This window comes from Glossina fuscipes, unplaced genomic scaffold (assembly GCF_014805625.2).
Source record: "Glossina fuscipes isolate IAEA_lab_2018 unplaced genomic scaffold, Yale_Gfus_2 1, whole genome shotgun sequence".
Lineage (NCBI taxonomy): Eukaryota > Metazoa > Arthropoda > Insecta > Diptera > Glossinidae > Glossina > Glossina fuscipes.
In genome coordinates this window covers 9813226-9829119 of record NW_023998415.1, presented here as the reverse complement: position 1 = coordinate 9829119, position 15894 = coordinate 9813226, and the positions used below count along the sequence as shown (strand labels likewise).

General features: G+C 33.9%; 3 protein-coding genes across 5 annotated transcripts; 2 read left to right on the top strand and 1 right to left on the bottom strand.

Annotated features, from left to right (window-relative positions):
* The first annotated feature begins 540 nt into the window (after nt 1–540).
* Nucleotides 541–2483, top strand: LOC119632098. The gene is made up of 2 exons (XM_038024825.1): nt 541–868; nt 927–2483. Exons 1-2 carry the CDS (start codon nt 654–656, stop codon nt 1873–1875), a joined length of 1164 nt encoding a protein of 387 aa, XP_037880753.1. The 5' UTR covers nt 541–653; the 3' UTR covers nt 1876–2483.
* Nucleotides 2484–2623: 140 nt separating this feature from the next.
* On the bottom strand, nt 2624–5054 carry LOC119632100 (cyclin-Q). The gene has a single exon (XM_038024826.1). It carries the CDS (start codon nt 3562–3564, stop codon nt 2785–2787), a length of 780 nt encoding a protein of 259 aa, XP_037880754.1. The 5' UTR covers nt 3565–5054; the 3' UTR covers nt 2624–2784.
* A 409-nt stretch (nt 5055–5463) lies between these two features.
* LOC119631947 (ADP-ribosylation factor GTPase-activating protein 2) lies at nt 5464–10660 on the top strand. Of its 3 annotated transcripts, XM_038024561.1 has the most exons (8): nt 5482–5837; nt 5887–6065; nt 6270–6593; nt 6739–6876; nt 7009–7161; nt 7242–7528; nt 9748–10364; nt 10427–10660. In XM_038024561.1, exons 2-8 carry the CDS (start codon nt 5982–5984, stop codon nt 10558–10560), a joined length of 1737 nt encoding a protein of 578 aa, XP_037880489.1. In that variant the 5' UTR covers nt 5482–5837; nt 5887–5981; the 3' UTR covers nt 10561–10660. The 3 variants fall into 3 exon arrangements, with proteins under 3 accessions (XP_037880490.1, XP_037880489.1, XP_037880488.1); XM_038024560.1 differs by having other exon boundaries at nt 5482–6065; XM_038024562.1 differs by lacking the exon at nt 6739–6876 and having other exon boundaries at nt 5464–6065.
* Nucleotides 10661–15894: the final 5234 nt, after the last annotated feature.

Genomic DNA, 15894 nt, shown 5'->3' with positions numbered 1-15894 from the left:
AAAATTCATTCTGTCTGAGTGGCCGAAGGCAAGGAATCCCGAACAGCAACTCAATAGTCGTGGATTCGAATCTCAAGTGCGGTAGAGTTTTTAATAAAAGCCGATAGCCTTAGATGCTAGTGCTTTAAGAGTTTAATCTTAGAATTTACTTCTCTGGCGAAATTAATAATAATAATAAAATTCATGATTTTCATTTTCTTATACTCATAGCATTTGTTGCATGAATGTTGCTAGCGAAATGTTCCATCTTATAATAAACAATATTTCTAATACTGTATGTAGTGGAAAATAACAACACTCACCGCGGATCATTACATTTATTGATTAGAAACAAAGACGATTTCATATGTATTTTCTACAAAATGAAAGTAATCGAGGTGTTAAAAATATTACGGAATGATATGCTTAATAGTTTAAAAAGATTATTTTTTTTGCTTCCTTTCATTCATTTTCGTGTAACGATTGTTAAAATTAAAACAATAGGTGTTACGTTAAATTAAATAACAATACAAAGCATTTCATTCTTGAAGCATTCCACAATGCTCAGTTAGTTGTTTTTGATTTGTAATTTCATTCACGGACTTTTTCAATTTTATAAAAACGGTGAATTTTAAAATTGTTAATATATCTTTTTTATCGAGTTTCAATTAAAAATGTTAAAAAACATGCAATGCTTAAGAACGCGAGCTTTAAATGTTCTGCGTAGCGCTGTGAGTACAGCAACTAAAGGAAATCTGGAAAACATAGACGAAACTAAATTAACTCCTAACGGTGCAAGTAAAGCCAATCAGAATGTAAAATATACGGACGAGGAAAAGGAGAAAATATTAAAAATTATAAATAATGGTAATATAGATGATTTGTTAAGGTATTCGAATCCAATAGGAAAATTTATACATAAATTTGATAGTCTAAATTATTTACAGTTACGACATTTCTAAAGTTCGAGCTAACAAATTGATTTCTTGGCTGAAGCAAAATGGCGCATTAAAAGATTTAAATGATATCTTAAATATAGAGGGCTTTGGTGCAAAAAGTGTTATTAAATTTTATCAAAGTCTTCTAAATGAAAAAGACGCTGAGATGCGTAAGTCTAAGTACTCTTTAAAACTTTCGAAATCTTTTATAACACCGAAAATGGATATTATACAACGATTAAATATCAAATCCTGCGTCGCGGTAAGAATTGGTATTAATCACTTAGCATGGGCCCGCCTAGAATTGCCACCGGTCCGTACAGAAACACCCACCGTATTAACACATTGGCAACAACATGATGTCGTTGAAAAGAAATTACATTTAAGTGAATTGGTGCAAAGATGTTTGTACGCTAATCACTTGATACCGACAGGTGATTGTTATATTCTTGAAAATCCTCCAAGTGTCCAAGCTAGCAATAAACCTAGCAATGTTGAGCAAAAAAATGTTAACATACAAAAGGCTCAAATAATAGCAATGATGGGCTTAGCTTTAGCGTTACGAAATCAATTAAACTGGGGCGATGTTCGCAGCGATGACAGCAAAAATCCTTTAACTTTAACAAATGTTTTTTATATGCGTAGGTTTTTATCAGCTCGTCTCTTTAATTACCTAGTAGGCACGGAGAGAGTATCCTCAGAGAAAACTGTAATTAATATGATGCGTACTTATTACAATGTAGACGAACTTCACAGAGATAGCAAAGATTTTTTAACAATACGTAATAACGTGCAGTTTCCAGCAGATCTAAGAGAAATGTTTTCTTCAGCATCGCCCAGTAACCGTGACCTTCTAAGTCAAGCATTGCTTCTAAATTTGACTTTCGTCCGCTTGATTTTATTCGAAGATAAGGAAAGTATAGCTACAGTAACTGGGCTGAATAGAAAAGTTAGTTAAAAGTTTTCACAACCACCATATAACCATATGTATCAAAATTGCAAATATTTAAACTATGCACGCGTTTATTGTGGATATTATTTCTGATTTACCTTTTTCGATTGTCATTACTATTTTTGATTACCTCGCACTGATGATCTCTTCTATATTGTGCGGCGTTTGTTGATTTTAGTCAATCAATTATAAATTTCGATATTTGTTTGCTCTAGCTGTAAATTTCTAGTTATTCTTCGCTTCAAATTCAATCCAATTTTCAATCTTGGGTTAGCCATTAATCAAGCCAGCTACATTTATGTCACTTTGAGTATTTCGAAGACAAAAAATCGAAATGCCATTTACGAATGAATTAGCTTATAGCTTTTGTCGATCGCGTAATGCATAAGCACCTTTTATGGGGTCGTCTTACGCGTCTGCAGGGACTCCATGTTGCGATATTTCGCGTTCTTGAACACAATGAACGGCACATTTTTCCCACCAATTCAGTTCCAATTGAACTCGCTTAAAACCCTTTATTTTTCGGATTTCCATAATATTTTATTAATATCAACTATATTAACACTGTATATTTTTATTGATCATTTGTGAGAATTTTATACGTTCGCTTATGCTAAATTACGGTAATAAATAACTTTTTGTATAAAAAATATCAAGTGGAGGTAACGTTTCAATTTATTTGTGTTTATTTAGTAAATTGTTTATTTTATTTTAAGGCGTGATTACAAAAATATAATAAGGAGAATAGTTGAAACTATAGCACGAATATTTCTAAAGACATGAAATGCTTTGCTTGCAAAAAAGCAGTATAAAATACCGAAAGAAAAAGTCACAACCTTTTTGATGGTCTCTGAAATATACTTTTTACTGGTGCATTAAATGCAATATACATATATATATATATATATATACATATTACATATTATCGATTTCGGATTCCCGTTTATATACCTCAATTATATCCTCAATAATTTCCCAATGCTTATCTTTAGTTATGTCTGGAACAAATGGAGTATACCACATTGAAGATTCTTCGGATTCATCCGTTAACGGTACCTGAACACCATATGTTTGCAAAGCCAATGATAGACAGCATATGGCAATGTGTGTGGGTTTATGATTTAATATTTTTTCACTATGATGAAAATCTTGCAGAAACGATGCAGCCGTCTTGGCTATGGGCACTGAATTCCATATAGTCGAACCGAGCCAGTCTTGTAAAGTTTTCATATAGTAAAGCAAAAATTTATGTGGATGTTCGAAATTTAAGTCAAATTTCAAAGTGCGAGCAATTAAAAGCTCAGCTTGCACAATAGCATCACGCATAGACCAATACTCATCGCCTAATTCCAATGGAGAAGCCCCACGATTCAAGGTGCAATGAGCCACGTTTATAACATCTCGTATTTTTACCGGATCATCTTGAATTTTACCCGCCATGTATAAAGACGATGCGGCTATTAGATATTCGTCGTAGTCTGACGTATTGACTTCTTTGAAGAAACGGTGATATATTATAGCCGCACAAGCTGAGGTTAACGGTTTTATTTCCAATTTAATAGCACATTCAAATAAAAATCGAGCTACTATCCCGATTTTATCAATTTTTCGATAATCCGTGGGTTTAGTTTTCTGTATCTTAGTTTCTTGGACACGGTTTTGCAAGGACAAGACGTCTACAATGTTTTTCATCATCGTTTCGTTTTACTCTTTAACGTTTACGAATTGTAGACTTTGAAGTTTTCCTGTTACACGTGGATAAGCTTTTTTTCTTTCGTTTAACAGACGTAATTTAATTGCGAACCCTTTTGCGAAATTCACGAATCTTCTCCCAACAATAGCTTTTTTTTACGAGCGCCGTTGCCGGTATCACTTACACTCTCTTTTTATAATTTTAGGAAGAGTAAAACCAACTACCATATATTAAAATAGACAATGAAACGATCAACTGCCGACATCACAATTTTTATGTTTAACTCAAAGGTAAGCGAAAGATCTCATTTTGATAATTAATACTGTAAATAACCTACTTATTTATGTATGATTTTGCAAGGAGAAGAAATTGGCGAAAGCGATAGGAAGCAAACTAGTTGCTTGCCCTCATTTGTTTAAATGCACGTAAAAAAGAGAACACAAGTTCTGACACATATTTTATTTAAAAAAAGAATAGCCACGAACTTCGACTGGGCAAATGCAGCAGTGTTGCCTTTTGCTATTTCAATAATTTTGTTTTTCATATTGTTTTGCCGGAAAGTTACCCAAATTTTTTGAGATTAAGATTTGTCTTGAAATATAAAGCGAAAGAAAAAGATGTTGTACGAAGTGCAAGAGCTAAAATTTCTTAAATATTTGTAAAATCATCAATCAAAACATCATTTAAGAGAGACCGCTTTTTGTTTATTCTCACAAGCAAATTGCTTTTAATAAATTTGAGTCCGTCGTTGCTTTCACAAAAAAATGGGCACAACACATATATGCTTTCGTTCATAACTATTTCCATTTCATGATCAAATAACTTACCACAATGACTAGGTTTGTATCGTGCATCACTCACCAGCTGTTAATATATAATTTGATTGTACGTGTTTAGTTAAACGCATAACTTACAGCGCATTACTGGTGCAATGTGAATGTTTCATAGCCAAATTAAAGCGGGATTCTTTAACGCTTTCAAATATTTCTTCTTCTAATAATGGAGTTTTCGCATCTCGCATTAGCAAGAGGCAAAAGCTTTTGGTTTTTTGTGAGAAAAATTGGAAACCAATCTATCGCATCGATTTCGATTCTGCTCAATAATGACCAAACAATATCTAACTTGGTTGATACGTGTTGGTTGAAATGTGTGCCTCTAACTCCAACTTATCATATCGCAATCAATCAATGCCGCCATGTCTGCATTATTCTTTCGGACGAGGGCCGTTAAAAAGGTTCCTGGCAAGTTCAACACCCGCACAGGTCAAGAGGCGGATGCCTACAATCTTTGCTTGAAGGTCCTCATCCGCATGCAGTGAAGTGCTCGGACGCTCATGGTCTTGAACTTTCGATACCCATGAGTATAGGCGCAATGTAAGCTGTATTGCGCTTATGTACAAGTAAGTGCATCCATGGCCACAAATTCAATCCTACAGAACTATACGTCTTCGTCTGCATTTTCACTCACTCGTCCTGAAGTTACCTGTACGCACACTACCACGACTCGTCGTTTTTATGGAACAACGTACCAGCAACGATCGTCCCTGCCTTACCTGGTGTCTCCATTTTTAACTTGAACGTTCACAAACCCTACTCCCTTTTTTCATCCCAGCATTCCTATAACCTTTTCTAATCACTGTTGTACCCGCGCGTATAGGTGAGACCCTCTGAGCCTGGAAAAGTTCACCAAAAAGCAGATAAGCGAATAACTGACCTGACTTAATTTTTTTTTTTTTTTTTTTTTTTGGTGTGTTGAATGGAGATGGACTAAGCCAATAGATTTGTACCTGACTTAATAATTTTATCCTGTATCTGTAAGCGGAAATAAATATAATAAAAATAAATAAATAGTGAAGAAACTTGTCTACCCTGTTTATTGATAGCGAATACACAAATGAAACGAATTCCAGGGCTGCCTTTTTCACGGATATTGAAATAAGTTTTGTATAAAGTAATTATTCAGGATTTCAAAGGAATGGTCAAATAGATCATAATATGTTTGACATTTTTTATACAAAAAAATTATATAAAATCATCAAGATATGACTTGAAATCACTTGATTTCGAGCAAATTATTAGAATAAAAAATTTCACGCTCTTAATAAATTTCATGCAATATATTTTATTCATTGAAAGTGTGTGGCAACAACTTTTAGTGAACGTGGACGAAAACACGTCAAAAGTCAACTTTATCATAAAGAAAGAAAAAAAAATCGTAATTTTAATAAACGACTCTTAACTAATAAAATTACATATATTTAAATCGGGAATAAAGGGTAAGCTTAAAAAGATTTATAAAATAGTTTCATCAAGGAAAGTCCGCAGGAGAATTTCAAGCACGAGCGGGTGTGTTTTTGGCTAAGTGGTATTTCAGGAAGAACAATAACGAAATTCCGAAGGAAAAAAAATTCGAGAAAATAATGGCAAATAAGACACAGGGACCGCCGACCAAGCAAGAAATTGAGACGATATTTAATCGTTTACGTACACAACCAGCCAATAAGGTAAGACATTTTCATAAAAATTACTAATCAATTGCAATTAATTAAAGTTTATAACAAAAAAAAAAAAAAAGATGACATGTTTCTTTATAGTCCTAAGAGAGAACAATACCTAAGTGAATTGTATTGAAATATTATGTCGTTTTCAATGAAAAATGTTGATCTCGTAGAATTTTTAAAATAATTTCAATCCTTTAATGATTTCAGTGCTGCTTTGATTGTGGTGCTAAAACACCCACATGGTCTTCGGTGACCTATGGTGTATTTATCTGCATTGATTGTTCGGCTGTACATCGTAGTTTGGGTGTCCATTTGACTTTTGTACGTTCCACAAATCTAGATACAAATTGGACATGGCTTCAATTGAGGCAAATGCAAATGGGTGGGAATGCCAATGCTGCACAATTTTTCCGTCAACACAATTGTTCGACAACGGATGCTCAGCAAAAGTATAATTCTCGTGCTGCGCAATTGTATCGTGATAAACTGGCTGTTCAAGCCCAGCAAGCCATGAAAATACATGGCACAAAGGTTGGTTGATTGTCATGTCATTATTAAAAGTTTCTTAATTATTAGTATTAATTGCTTGGTTGAGAGTTTAAATTTGCATTCCTTGTGGTGTTCACTAAAATTTGTTCGTTTAAAGCCTTAATGTTTTAATAACGCATTTAAATAGCTTCATTTGGATAATCCCGTCGATCGAACTGAACATAACGATAATAATGATAAAGAAGACGATTTTTTTGGTGACTGCCAACAAATTGATAATAATTCGGACTTTGTAAATGACAACAATAACGTGAACAGCAATAAGGTAAGCTTTGCCCATGTGTACGCATGTTGGTTTTCGTAAAAAAGCTTCCAGTTTCTTAGCCTCTTTTCGTTTAAACTCTTTATTTAGATTGATTTCTTAATGGTTCCTTCAATTTTACTTTTCTGTTTTCAGCTGGAAATACCTCTGCCAACCTTAGCTTCCGAAAAGTCGAAAATTGAGCCTTGCTTGGGTGCCCCTAGTGTGGAATTATTAAATGCGACTATTACACCCAATACATTAATTCCCTCGATCGGCGTACGCAAAATACAACCAAAAAAATCCGGGGTAAAATTATTCATTTTAAGGACATTTGTTTAAATGCAATTTTTTTCATGGAATTTTTTATTTCGCGTTCGCTAAATTAGTTAGGTGCACGTAAGGCAGGCGGTTTGGGAGCTACCAAGGTGAAGACGAACTTTGCGGAAATTGAACAACGTGCTAACATGGCCAATCAAATAAAAGATGGTATTTCTTTGATAATACCCGAAAAGCCAATGACAACCGAGGAGGAACTAGAATCCGTAGCTAGCATGCGTTTAGCCTACCAGGATTTATCATTGCAGAAAAACCGTGAGGAAGCTAAATTAAAAACTATAGATCCGTTGAAGGCTAAACAAATGGAACGTTTGGGTATGGGTTTTAACTTAAAAGGGTAAGTGGTAAATTTAGAAAACGTGCTACCTATCTTATCTTACTACAAACTCGCCATTCATAATAATCGTAACAGAACGAAAATTAGTATATTAGGCCATCATGAGGTTCCTTTTACTTCACCAATGGAGTCACGTAAATTAAGAAGTTAAAAAAACTACATTTTTCAATGTGTTTCCTTCACGTTTCTTTTAACGGTCTTCTAATCCATTTCCCCTTATTACCTAGGGAATTTTCCTTAAGAACTCATCAGCCCGTTAATTTTTCCGTTCGAAGAGAAAGGTTGAAAGCGTGAAAATATCTTGAGATTTAAAAGAACGTACACGGATTAAGGAGTCCAAGTGGTAATGTGACTGTAATTGCTTTAATTTTACAATCATATAACAATGTTATTGTTGTAAGTGCTTGCATGTAACTATTCAAAAAAAGCTGCTCGCCGGATTGAATAAATGGGCTTAGTCTCCTCAGATATAGCTTAGACATAGTTAAAATCATTTGTGCCGCTAGTTACAAGTCAGGAAAGGAAATGAAAACGATATAAATATTTTCTTCGAATAGACTTTTAGTCTAAACTTCACCAACAGAGGTGCTCTTTTCGAATAATAACATACCTGGTTTGTTATATGTTAGGTTAAATAAATCTATGGCCTCGATTAAACGACTATTAAAGTCGGATTATGGACATTATTATTCACCTGCGGTACACTTCCAGCTCTTGATCTTTTTCATCGTAATTAAATGTACGTGTGATCATTTTTAAATAGAGCAAAGCATTCTAAAAGGCAAACTTTTTTAAATTTTTAACCCACAGATGACCTTAGTTAATGTTGTACTTTAGGTGCCTCCTTTGGTCCCGATTCAACCAACCAACCTGTGTATAGAAATTTTCAGTATTTGACGGCTTCCCTTTTGCGACCACGAGAATGTTTACCACGGACATTACACGGACAGACAGGCGGATGAATAGACGGACATACTCGACAAGTCGATCCAGTATTTGATGCTGATGCTGATGCTCGATTATTTTCCGACTGTATTCCTCTATCTCAAGTAATGAATAACGAAGAACGGGTGCACACGTAATTAAAATTTAAACGTAATTTAAATTAAAACAAAGCAGATTAAAAAGAGAATTTATTTTTTTTTCGAATTTCTTCGATTCCTTATCCCATTCAATGTCGTTTCGTTTGATTCAGGTGTAGTAAATGCGGTAACTCTTTGAAATGAATCTAAATAATTCTGCAATTAAAAGGGAGTACGCATGGTTTACTTTACCATGGACTTAATAGCTTTGCCAGTTCGGGGAAATAGAGGACAGTTTCTAATGTCGATAGATAGGAATTTAAAGTTTTTACCTTTCTGCAATAGGGATAAAAAAGACGAACAGTTATTTACCCGTCTTAGGGTAAATCCTCCTTTTCCATCTCGACATTAAAATTTAAAAGTATTTTGTGGTCGATTGAAACTTATATCAGACCAGCTTTTTAGTCGGCCTTCGTTACCTATTTCAATCTTTGGCTTAAGCTGTAAGTTGCACTTTTTCTTTGTCTATTGTGATATTTATAAGTTACTTATAGCTATTCTCCAACTGAAACGCGCTCCTGGCAAATATTTTCTTCACGATTTAACTTATTCTATTACCCTGTTTCATCTAATCCAACTGAGTAGTCGACTACAAAGCTAGTGTTTGCGCGCTCAAATCTCAAATTCGGTGGCGTATCATTTAGTCGCTGCTGTGCCTGTGACTGCCTAGTCGATAAAGGTATTTACCGATTGGTCAGTGCCCATTGGGCGACGGCCATTACCTCTCAATTTCTCTCTCTTCTCTTCATTTCGACGATCATAAAAAATAAATTAATAAATCTACAAAAAAATAAAGAAGTAAATCTATGGGCAAATAAATAAGTAAATAAATAAATCTACATTTGGGTGTAAGCAACAATTGTTTATTTATTATCGTTATGGTAGTGTCCCAGTCGCACATACTTTCAAATTTCCCTTGTTGGCATCAAATAAAAGAAAAATACTAGTCTCCAACCCATTTACAATATAATCGATGTAAACGTTGTTTCGATTCTCTGAGATCTTCAAATAGTTTGGTACCTTATTTAATTAGATATAGGTTAAATTAAGTATATGTCTCTTCGTCTTTGGCGGATACTTCATGCCAATGTTAATTCGGCATATATATATAATGTGAACAATTATTTTTGATTTCAGTGCTGACATATCGCACTCCGTTTTGAGCGATATGGAGACAATACAACAAGCTCCTGCTCCGAAGGCCACGTCAGGCAGTAGTTCGTCTATGTCTAAGCTGGCGGCATTTGATAGCGAAAGTTTTTTCAATGATTATTCACCTACAATGTACGGTGGAAGTGGTGGTAGTGGGGGTGGCACTGCTTCATCTTTTGGTGGCAATAACAATAAAACGGATAAACAAGAATTGGAAACTATGGGATTTGAAGCTATTGAGCCGATAGGTTCTACTCATACAAATATAACTTCAATGTTCGGCGGCGGCGATTGTGGTGATAAGAAACATAAAGGAACAACTTCCGTAGCCAATACAAATAAATCAACGAAAACGACCACCAGTTATGAGAGTTATACACGTAAAGCTAACAACACTCCCATTAAACGTTCAGATGTAAATGATGATAATTTGGCCCAGAGGAAATTTGGAACATCTAAAGGTTTCGGTTCAGATCAGTTTTTCGGTCATGAAACAACGCAAGAAGATGTTGGTGCAAATTTATCAAGATTTCAAGGATCAAATTCCATATCATCGGCTGACTATTTTGGTGAAAGTAATACAACAGGTCGCTCATCAAGAGGTAAGCAATTTTCGATTGCATACATTTAAAAAACAAAGACATTTACAATTAATCCCTTACAGGTTATAATACTGGTGTGAATTTCCAAGCGCCTGATTTAGATGATGTTAAGGAAAGTGTACGCCAAGGTGTTCACAAAGTTGCAGGCCGTTTAAGTGCTTTGGCCAACGACGTTATGTCTAAATATGGTTACTGATAGCATTTACCCCTATTTTATTAAGTGAGCTTATTTTCCAAATTTTCTTTAAAGTTTTCCAAAATAATTTATTTTCAAGTTTTTCTTTTGTTGTTAAAAAAAAGAAGGAAAAGAATGAAAAACCTTAAAAACCTTTTCAATTTTTTTTTTTTTTTCTAATTTTAATAATAAATCTTTTTTTTTTTTTACCCACTTCTTTCGCTTCGTAAGAACAAAACCTTATTAATAAATAAATTTCCATTTTGAATATTACAACAATATTATAAAATATTTTTAGTACATAGTTAAGTAATGCTAGAAAAACGAAAAAAAAAAAAAATGTCAAAAATACTTTATTAAATGCTTACGGGAAAATATGTATAAGAGATAAAAGTGTCAATGTAACAACATCAAGAAAGTCAATATGTATACCATCCTCTCCCCAAATATACATATATATTATATAAATATATATATATATATATATATATATATATATGTATATATATAAATAAATAATTAGTTTATCTTTTTCTTTCAATCAATCACTTATCCAGATTGAATGAAACGGCATCTTGTATTATGTTAAGAAAACTATATAAAAAGCAACATATATCCTTAAATAAAAACGAAGAAAATCTTCTTTTCAAGTCTACAAAATCGCAATTTGTATCTTTTCTATCTGTAAATTTAGCCAGTGAAATAGTTACATATATAAATACATTTTTTTTAATTATTATTTTATGACCAATCATTGAGGGCATGTCCCCGATTCGATGACGTTTGGAACGAAGGGGGGAAAGAGAAAGAGATAAGGAAGCGGGCGCAGCCTAGTGAGTGTGTGTCCATTCGGTAAGTGTTATGTCTTCACCTAGACTGAGTATTCACTACAACTGCGACTAAAGTAAACTGTATCGTAGTGGGATTTGAATCCGCAAACACACAGAGATTTAAGTTAAACATTTCGTTTTATTGCTTGCCTGCCCGTCTGTGCGCGCGATGTCCGTCCATGAACAATTATGTTTGAGCCACAGGTCGTCATTTTTCAATTGTCTTGACTGAATTTGATATACTGATGTGTTTTGGTCAGGGAACAAACCCTAGTCAGAATCGATTGGATCGGAGCATTTTTACGATCCAGACTGCAGATATAACATATTATTTTGAAAAGTCCGTATATTCCAAATAGTCGAAATTTTCAAAATTCCTCGACAAAAATTCCAGATTTCGGCATTCTAAATTAATGTGAAATGTTTGATTCGAATTTGGCAATTTTTTCAATCTTCCCCCACAGCGCCGTTACTGCCGCAGCTCAACCTTCGTACGGTCAAAAGATCTAATTTTCAATATTTTATTGTAAAACTTGGTTCATAATAGTAATTCGACGTAGAAAAAACCACTAAAACAACAACAATTAATAAGTGAAAATTTAACCCTTCTTTGCATGCTGATGGAAATTTCAATCATAATGTTTAGTCAACAAAATAATGGTACTCAAAACCCTTGTACTGTAAATTTGTTGTTGGCGGCAACTTTTTAAGCGACTATTGCGTACAACAAAACGCAGTTGTCAAAAAATAGCAAACGTCACTGTGAATTATCAGGCCTAGAACTTGTCATTCCGCTGTTTGTTGTGACTGGAAGAAAGGAGCGAGATTTTAAATTGTTTTATGGAAATAAACGGAGATATAAAATACAATAAAAGTGAAAATGAGTGGAAAAAAGGTTTGTTTTCATGTTTTTGTTATTTTATGTACAATTTATATTAAAACACTGTGAATAAATTTCTCAAAATTATGTGATGGAAATTTACATCACTATGCAGTAACTTTACTTGTAATGTATGGCAAACATTTTTTTGTAAATGTTTATTGGGGAAACTTGAATGAAAGAGATATTGAAGATTATCTTAGTAAGTTAGAAGGCGGTTGGCTCTCAGAAGATGGCCTTGATGACCACGATTCCGATGATGAAAACTGCGATGCTGATGAAATTATAAGAGTGTTGCAGGAGGAGAACGATGATGATGATGTGTATGAAACTGCTGACATTGATCCACCCTCTTGTAGAACCAGAAGATCAAGAACCCTCTCACCCATCAACTTCATCCAATTTGCAGTTTTCATCCAGTTTTCCATTTGACAAAAGAAACTTGATTTGGAAAAAAAGGAATCTGGTGTATGACACAGATAAAATTACTTTCTTGGGGAGTTCTACTGCTTCAGGTGGTCTATCACACCTAGAAACTCCATATCAATGTTTTAACCATTTTATCACTGAAGATTTTATCAAAACATTAGTAGAGGAGACAAATTTATATATAATACAGAGTAATCCCAGTTCATCTATAACATTTACAGAATATGATTTGTATAAGTTCTTTGGTATATTATTATACATGTCAGTAATCAAATTTCCCAGCACAAGATCATACTGGTCGCCAAAGTTTGGATATGAGCCCATTTCTTCAACAATGCCACTGAACAAGTTTGAGAAAATAAAGTTATCATTACATTTTAATAACAATGATCTTCCCAAACCTATAGGTCATCCAGAACATGACAGGCTTTATAAAATCCGCCCTGTTATCAAGCATCTCAATGAGAGGTTTGTCACAGTGACAATGAATCAATTTGACAGGATAAAAAAAGGAAAAATTGATATTACTTGCCCGTTTATTGTCCAAGAGTACAATAAACATATGGGAGGAGTAGATCTCATGGATAGCTTTTTGGGCAGAAATCATATAAAAATGAGGTCGAAAAATTGGTATTTGCGTATTTTTTTTCATCTATTTGATCTAGCTATTATAAACTCCTGGATTGTTTATAAAAAAAATGCTCAAGAAAGAGGTGAACCTAAAAAGAGTCTGCTTACAATGGGCCAATTCAGAAATGAATTGGCCTTTGTGCTATGCAACAGAGGAACCACCAAAGAAGCTAAAAGAGGGCGTCCTAGTACCAGTGTACTAGAAGAAGAATTACAATCAAAAAAAAAGAAATGGTTCTCCAGCTCCACCACCTCCAAAAGGCATAAGAAAAGATGGTGCTGAACATTGGCCAAAAGTAGATGGGTCACTCCGGTGCAAGTTTCCCAAATGTAAAGGCTATTCTACAATTTCGTGTAATAAATGTGGCGTCAATTTGTGCTTAAATAAGAATAATAATTGTTTTTTAAATTATCATAAAGAATAAAGAAGATTGAGTAAACTGTATTTTTTTATTTATTTAGTACTGAGCTAAATATGTGGCAATGCATGATGATTTAAATTTCCATCATATTGTTTTTTACATAATACATATTTTTATTTACACTAGGATTTTTTAAAATATTTTTCCTTTAATCTAGAGCATTAATTACATCACCCTGATTTATTTAAAAAAAATAGAAAAAATCATGCAAAGAAGGGTTAAGTTGATATAACTAGATTCCTTAACATTGCGTCTATTCGAAAACAAACTTCACGGTACGTTTTTATTCCTCTTTATATCAATAATCGTAATTCGTAACATCCGCCGAAATGAAGATGAAGAAATAGACTGCGAAAAATATTAACGGCTTTCCTGCATGAAGAGATATAAGGGTCTAAAAATACGGTGCAGATCTACATGACTATGCCTTGAACAGTTGAAAGAGATTTCGATTATAGGTAAAATTTTTTTGTTTAGAAAAGCTTGAAAAAATATCGGCTATGGAATTGAATTAAAACTTCTGAGAGCAATAAGACTGTTATTACAGGTAGTTGGAATTCGAAGTCACCCGAGTGGCATCTGAGATACGTTACAGATACGCATAGATCAAGTAATAGCTTTAAAAAGTACTACAAAAGTTTTAAGCATTGGTACACTCGTGACTGCACTCGAAGCCACATGAAGTATTCGACTTGCACGAATATCCGATATTATCCGATATTTTCGATATCATTCCTCAATTTATTACGAGCGAGAAATGCGAGAATATTCTGAAGTTTAACATATTTCTTCTGTTTTATATTTCTTCATGGCCAGTCTCAATGGATTCTTTTAATAACTATTCTTGTCATGGTGTCATGATTCAATGGCAAATAAGTTATTTGAAGAGAGCTTAGAGTTACTATTGGGGGGGCTGTAAAAGTTTTGATCATTTTTTCATTTGAAGAAGGCGTTTATTAAAAATTTATAAAATATATATATATTAATCAAAATAGTTTCCATCATTTTCTAAAAAAATTTTACAATAATTTTGCCAGCATGGCGATATCATGTCGGCGGAAATTGTATTGATTTGGCAGCAATCCACCCATCATTACATTTTTGCACTTCTTCGATTTTGTGGACCCGCGTGTCAGTCAAAGCATCCTGCCCCGATCTGGAAAAATGGTAATTAGTAGGCGCCTGGTGTCTGCTTAGTGCGCTGGGTGTGGCAGAACCTCCCATTCAAGCTGCAACAGTGTATCTTGAACAACTCTTGGGAAAAGTGACCAAAAAATGGCATTTTCAGTCAGTTCCGCCGCCGTGCCGCAACTTTTAAATCGTGCAAAACAAAACCGACAATTGGGATAGGATGGAGCAGCATCACCACAAGTCTGTAAACGTGTTTTGGTGGTCTTTGGTAACAGTAATGAATTTGGAAGAAGAAGAATTTTGAATACTCCATCCTGACTAAATCAATAATACTAGATGAAAAACTGTTAGTAGAGTATCATTGAATCTAATCGTTATGTACCCTAATATTTCCCATTTGTTTATCATTTTTACCTCTACAAGTCGTTGGTGAAAATTTTTTCAACCCCCTAGTATTATAATATATATAAAATTCAAGAAAACTAATTGAAGTGTGTTTCTGAACTGATTTAAGCTCACCCTAATTAGACATTAACGAGTTCGTTAAAAAAAAAAGAATGAGATGAAATATTTTTGTTTACTCTCTCCCTCTTCCCCGATATTACTTGTGAAGCATGTGTATTTTCGTTAATAAACTAAAATCACTTTAAAATGAATTCCTACCGTATGAGAATGGTTTATTGGAATGTTTCGAACGGTGCGGTAAAAAGTTTTCGATGAATGTTGTGGCAGCGGTTTATCACTCCCTTCATATAAATAATACGACGAAACTCAACATTTGCCTCTCAAAAGCGTATACACAATCACTTCTTCGTATTTTTCCATATCACGCACATTATATAGTATTCATGTTCGCATTTGTCGCCTCCATGGCTTGCATCACCATATCGTGTAAGTGTGAAAAACAAAAAAACGATAATGATATATAGAAATGTGTGCATTTCATTACGATTGCACAACAGCAAGCATTATGTATGCGTTGAGATAAACGCAAAACTTTTATTTTTCTTAAATGTATACGCAAACCAACACC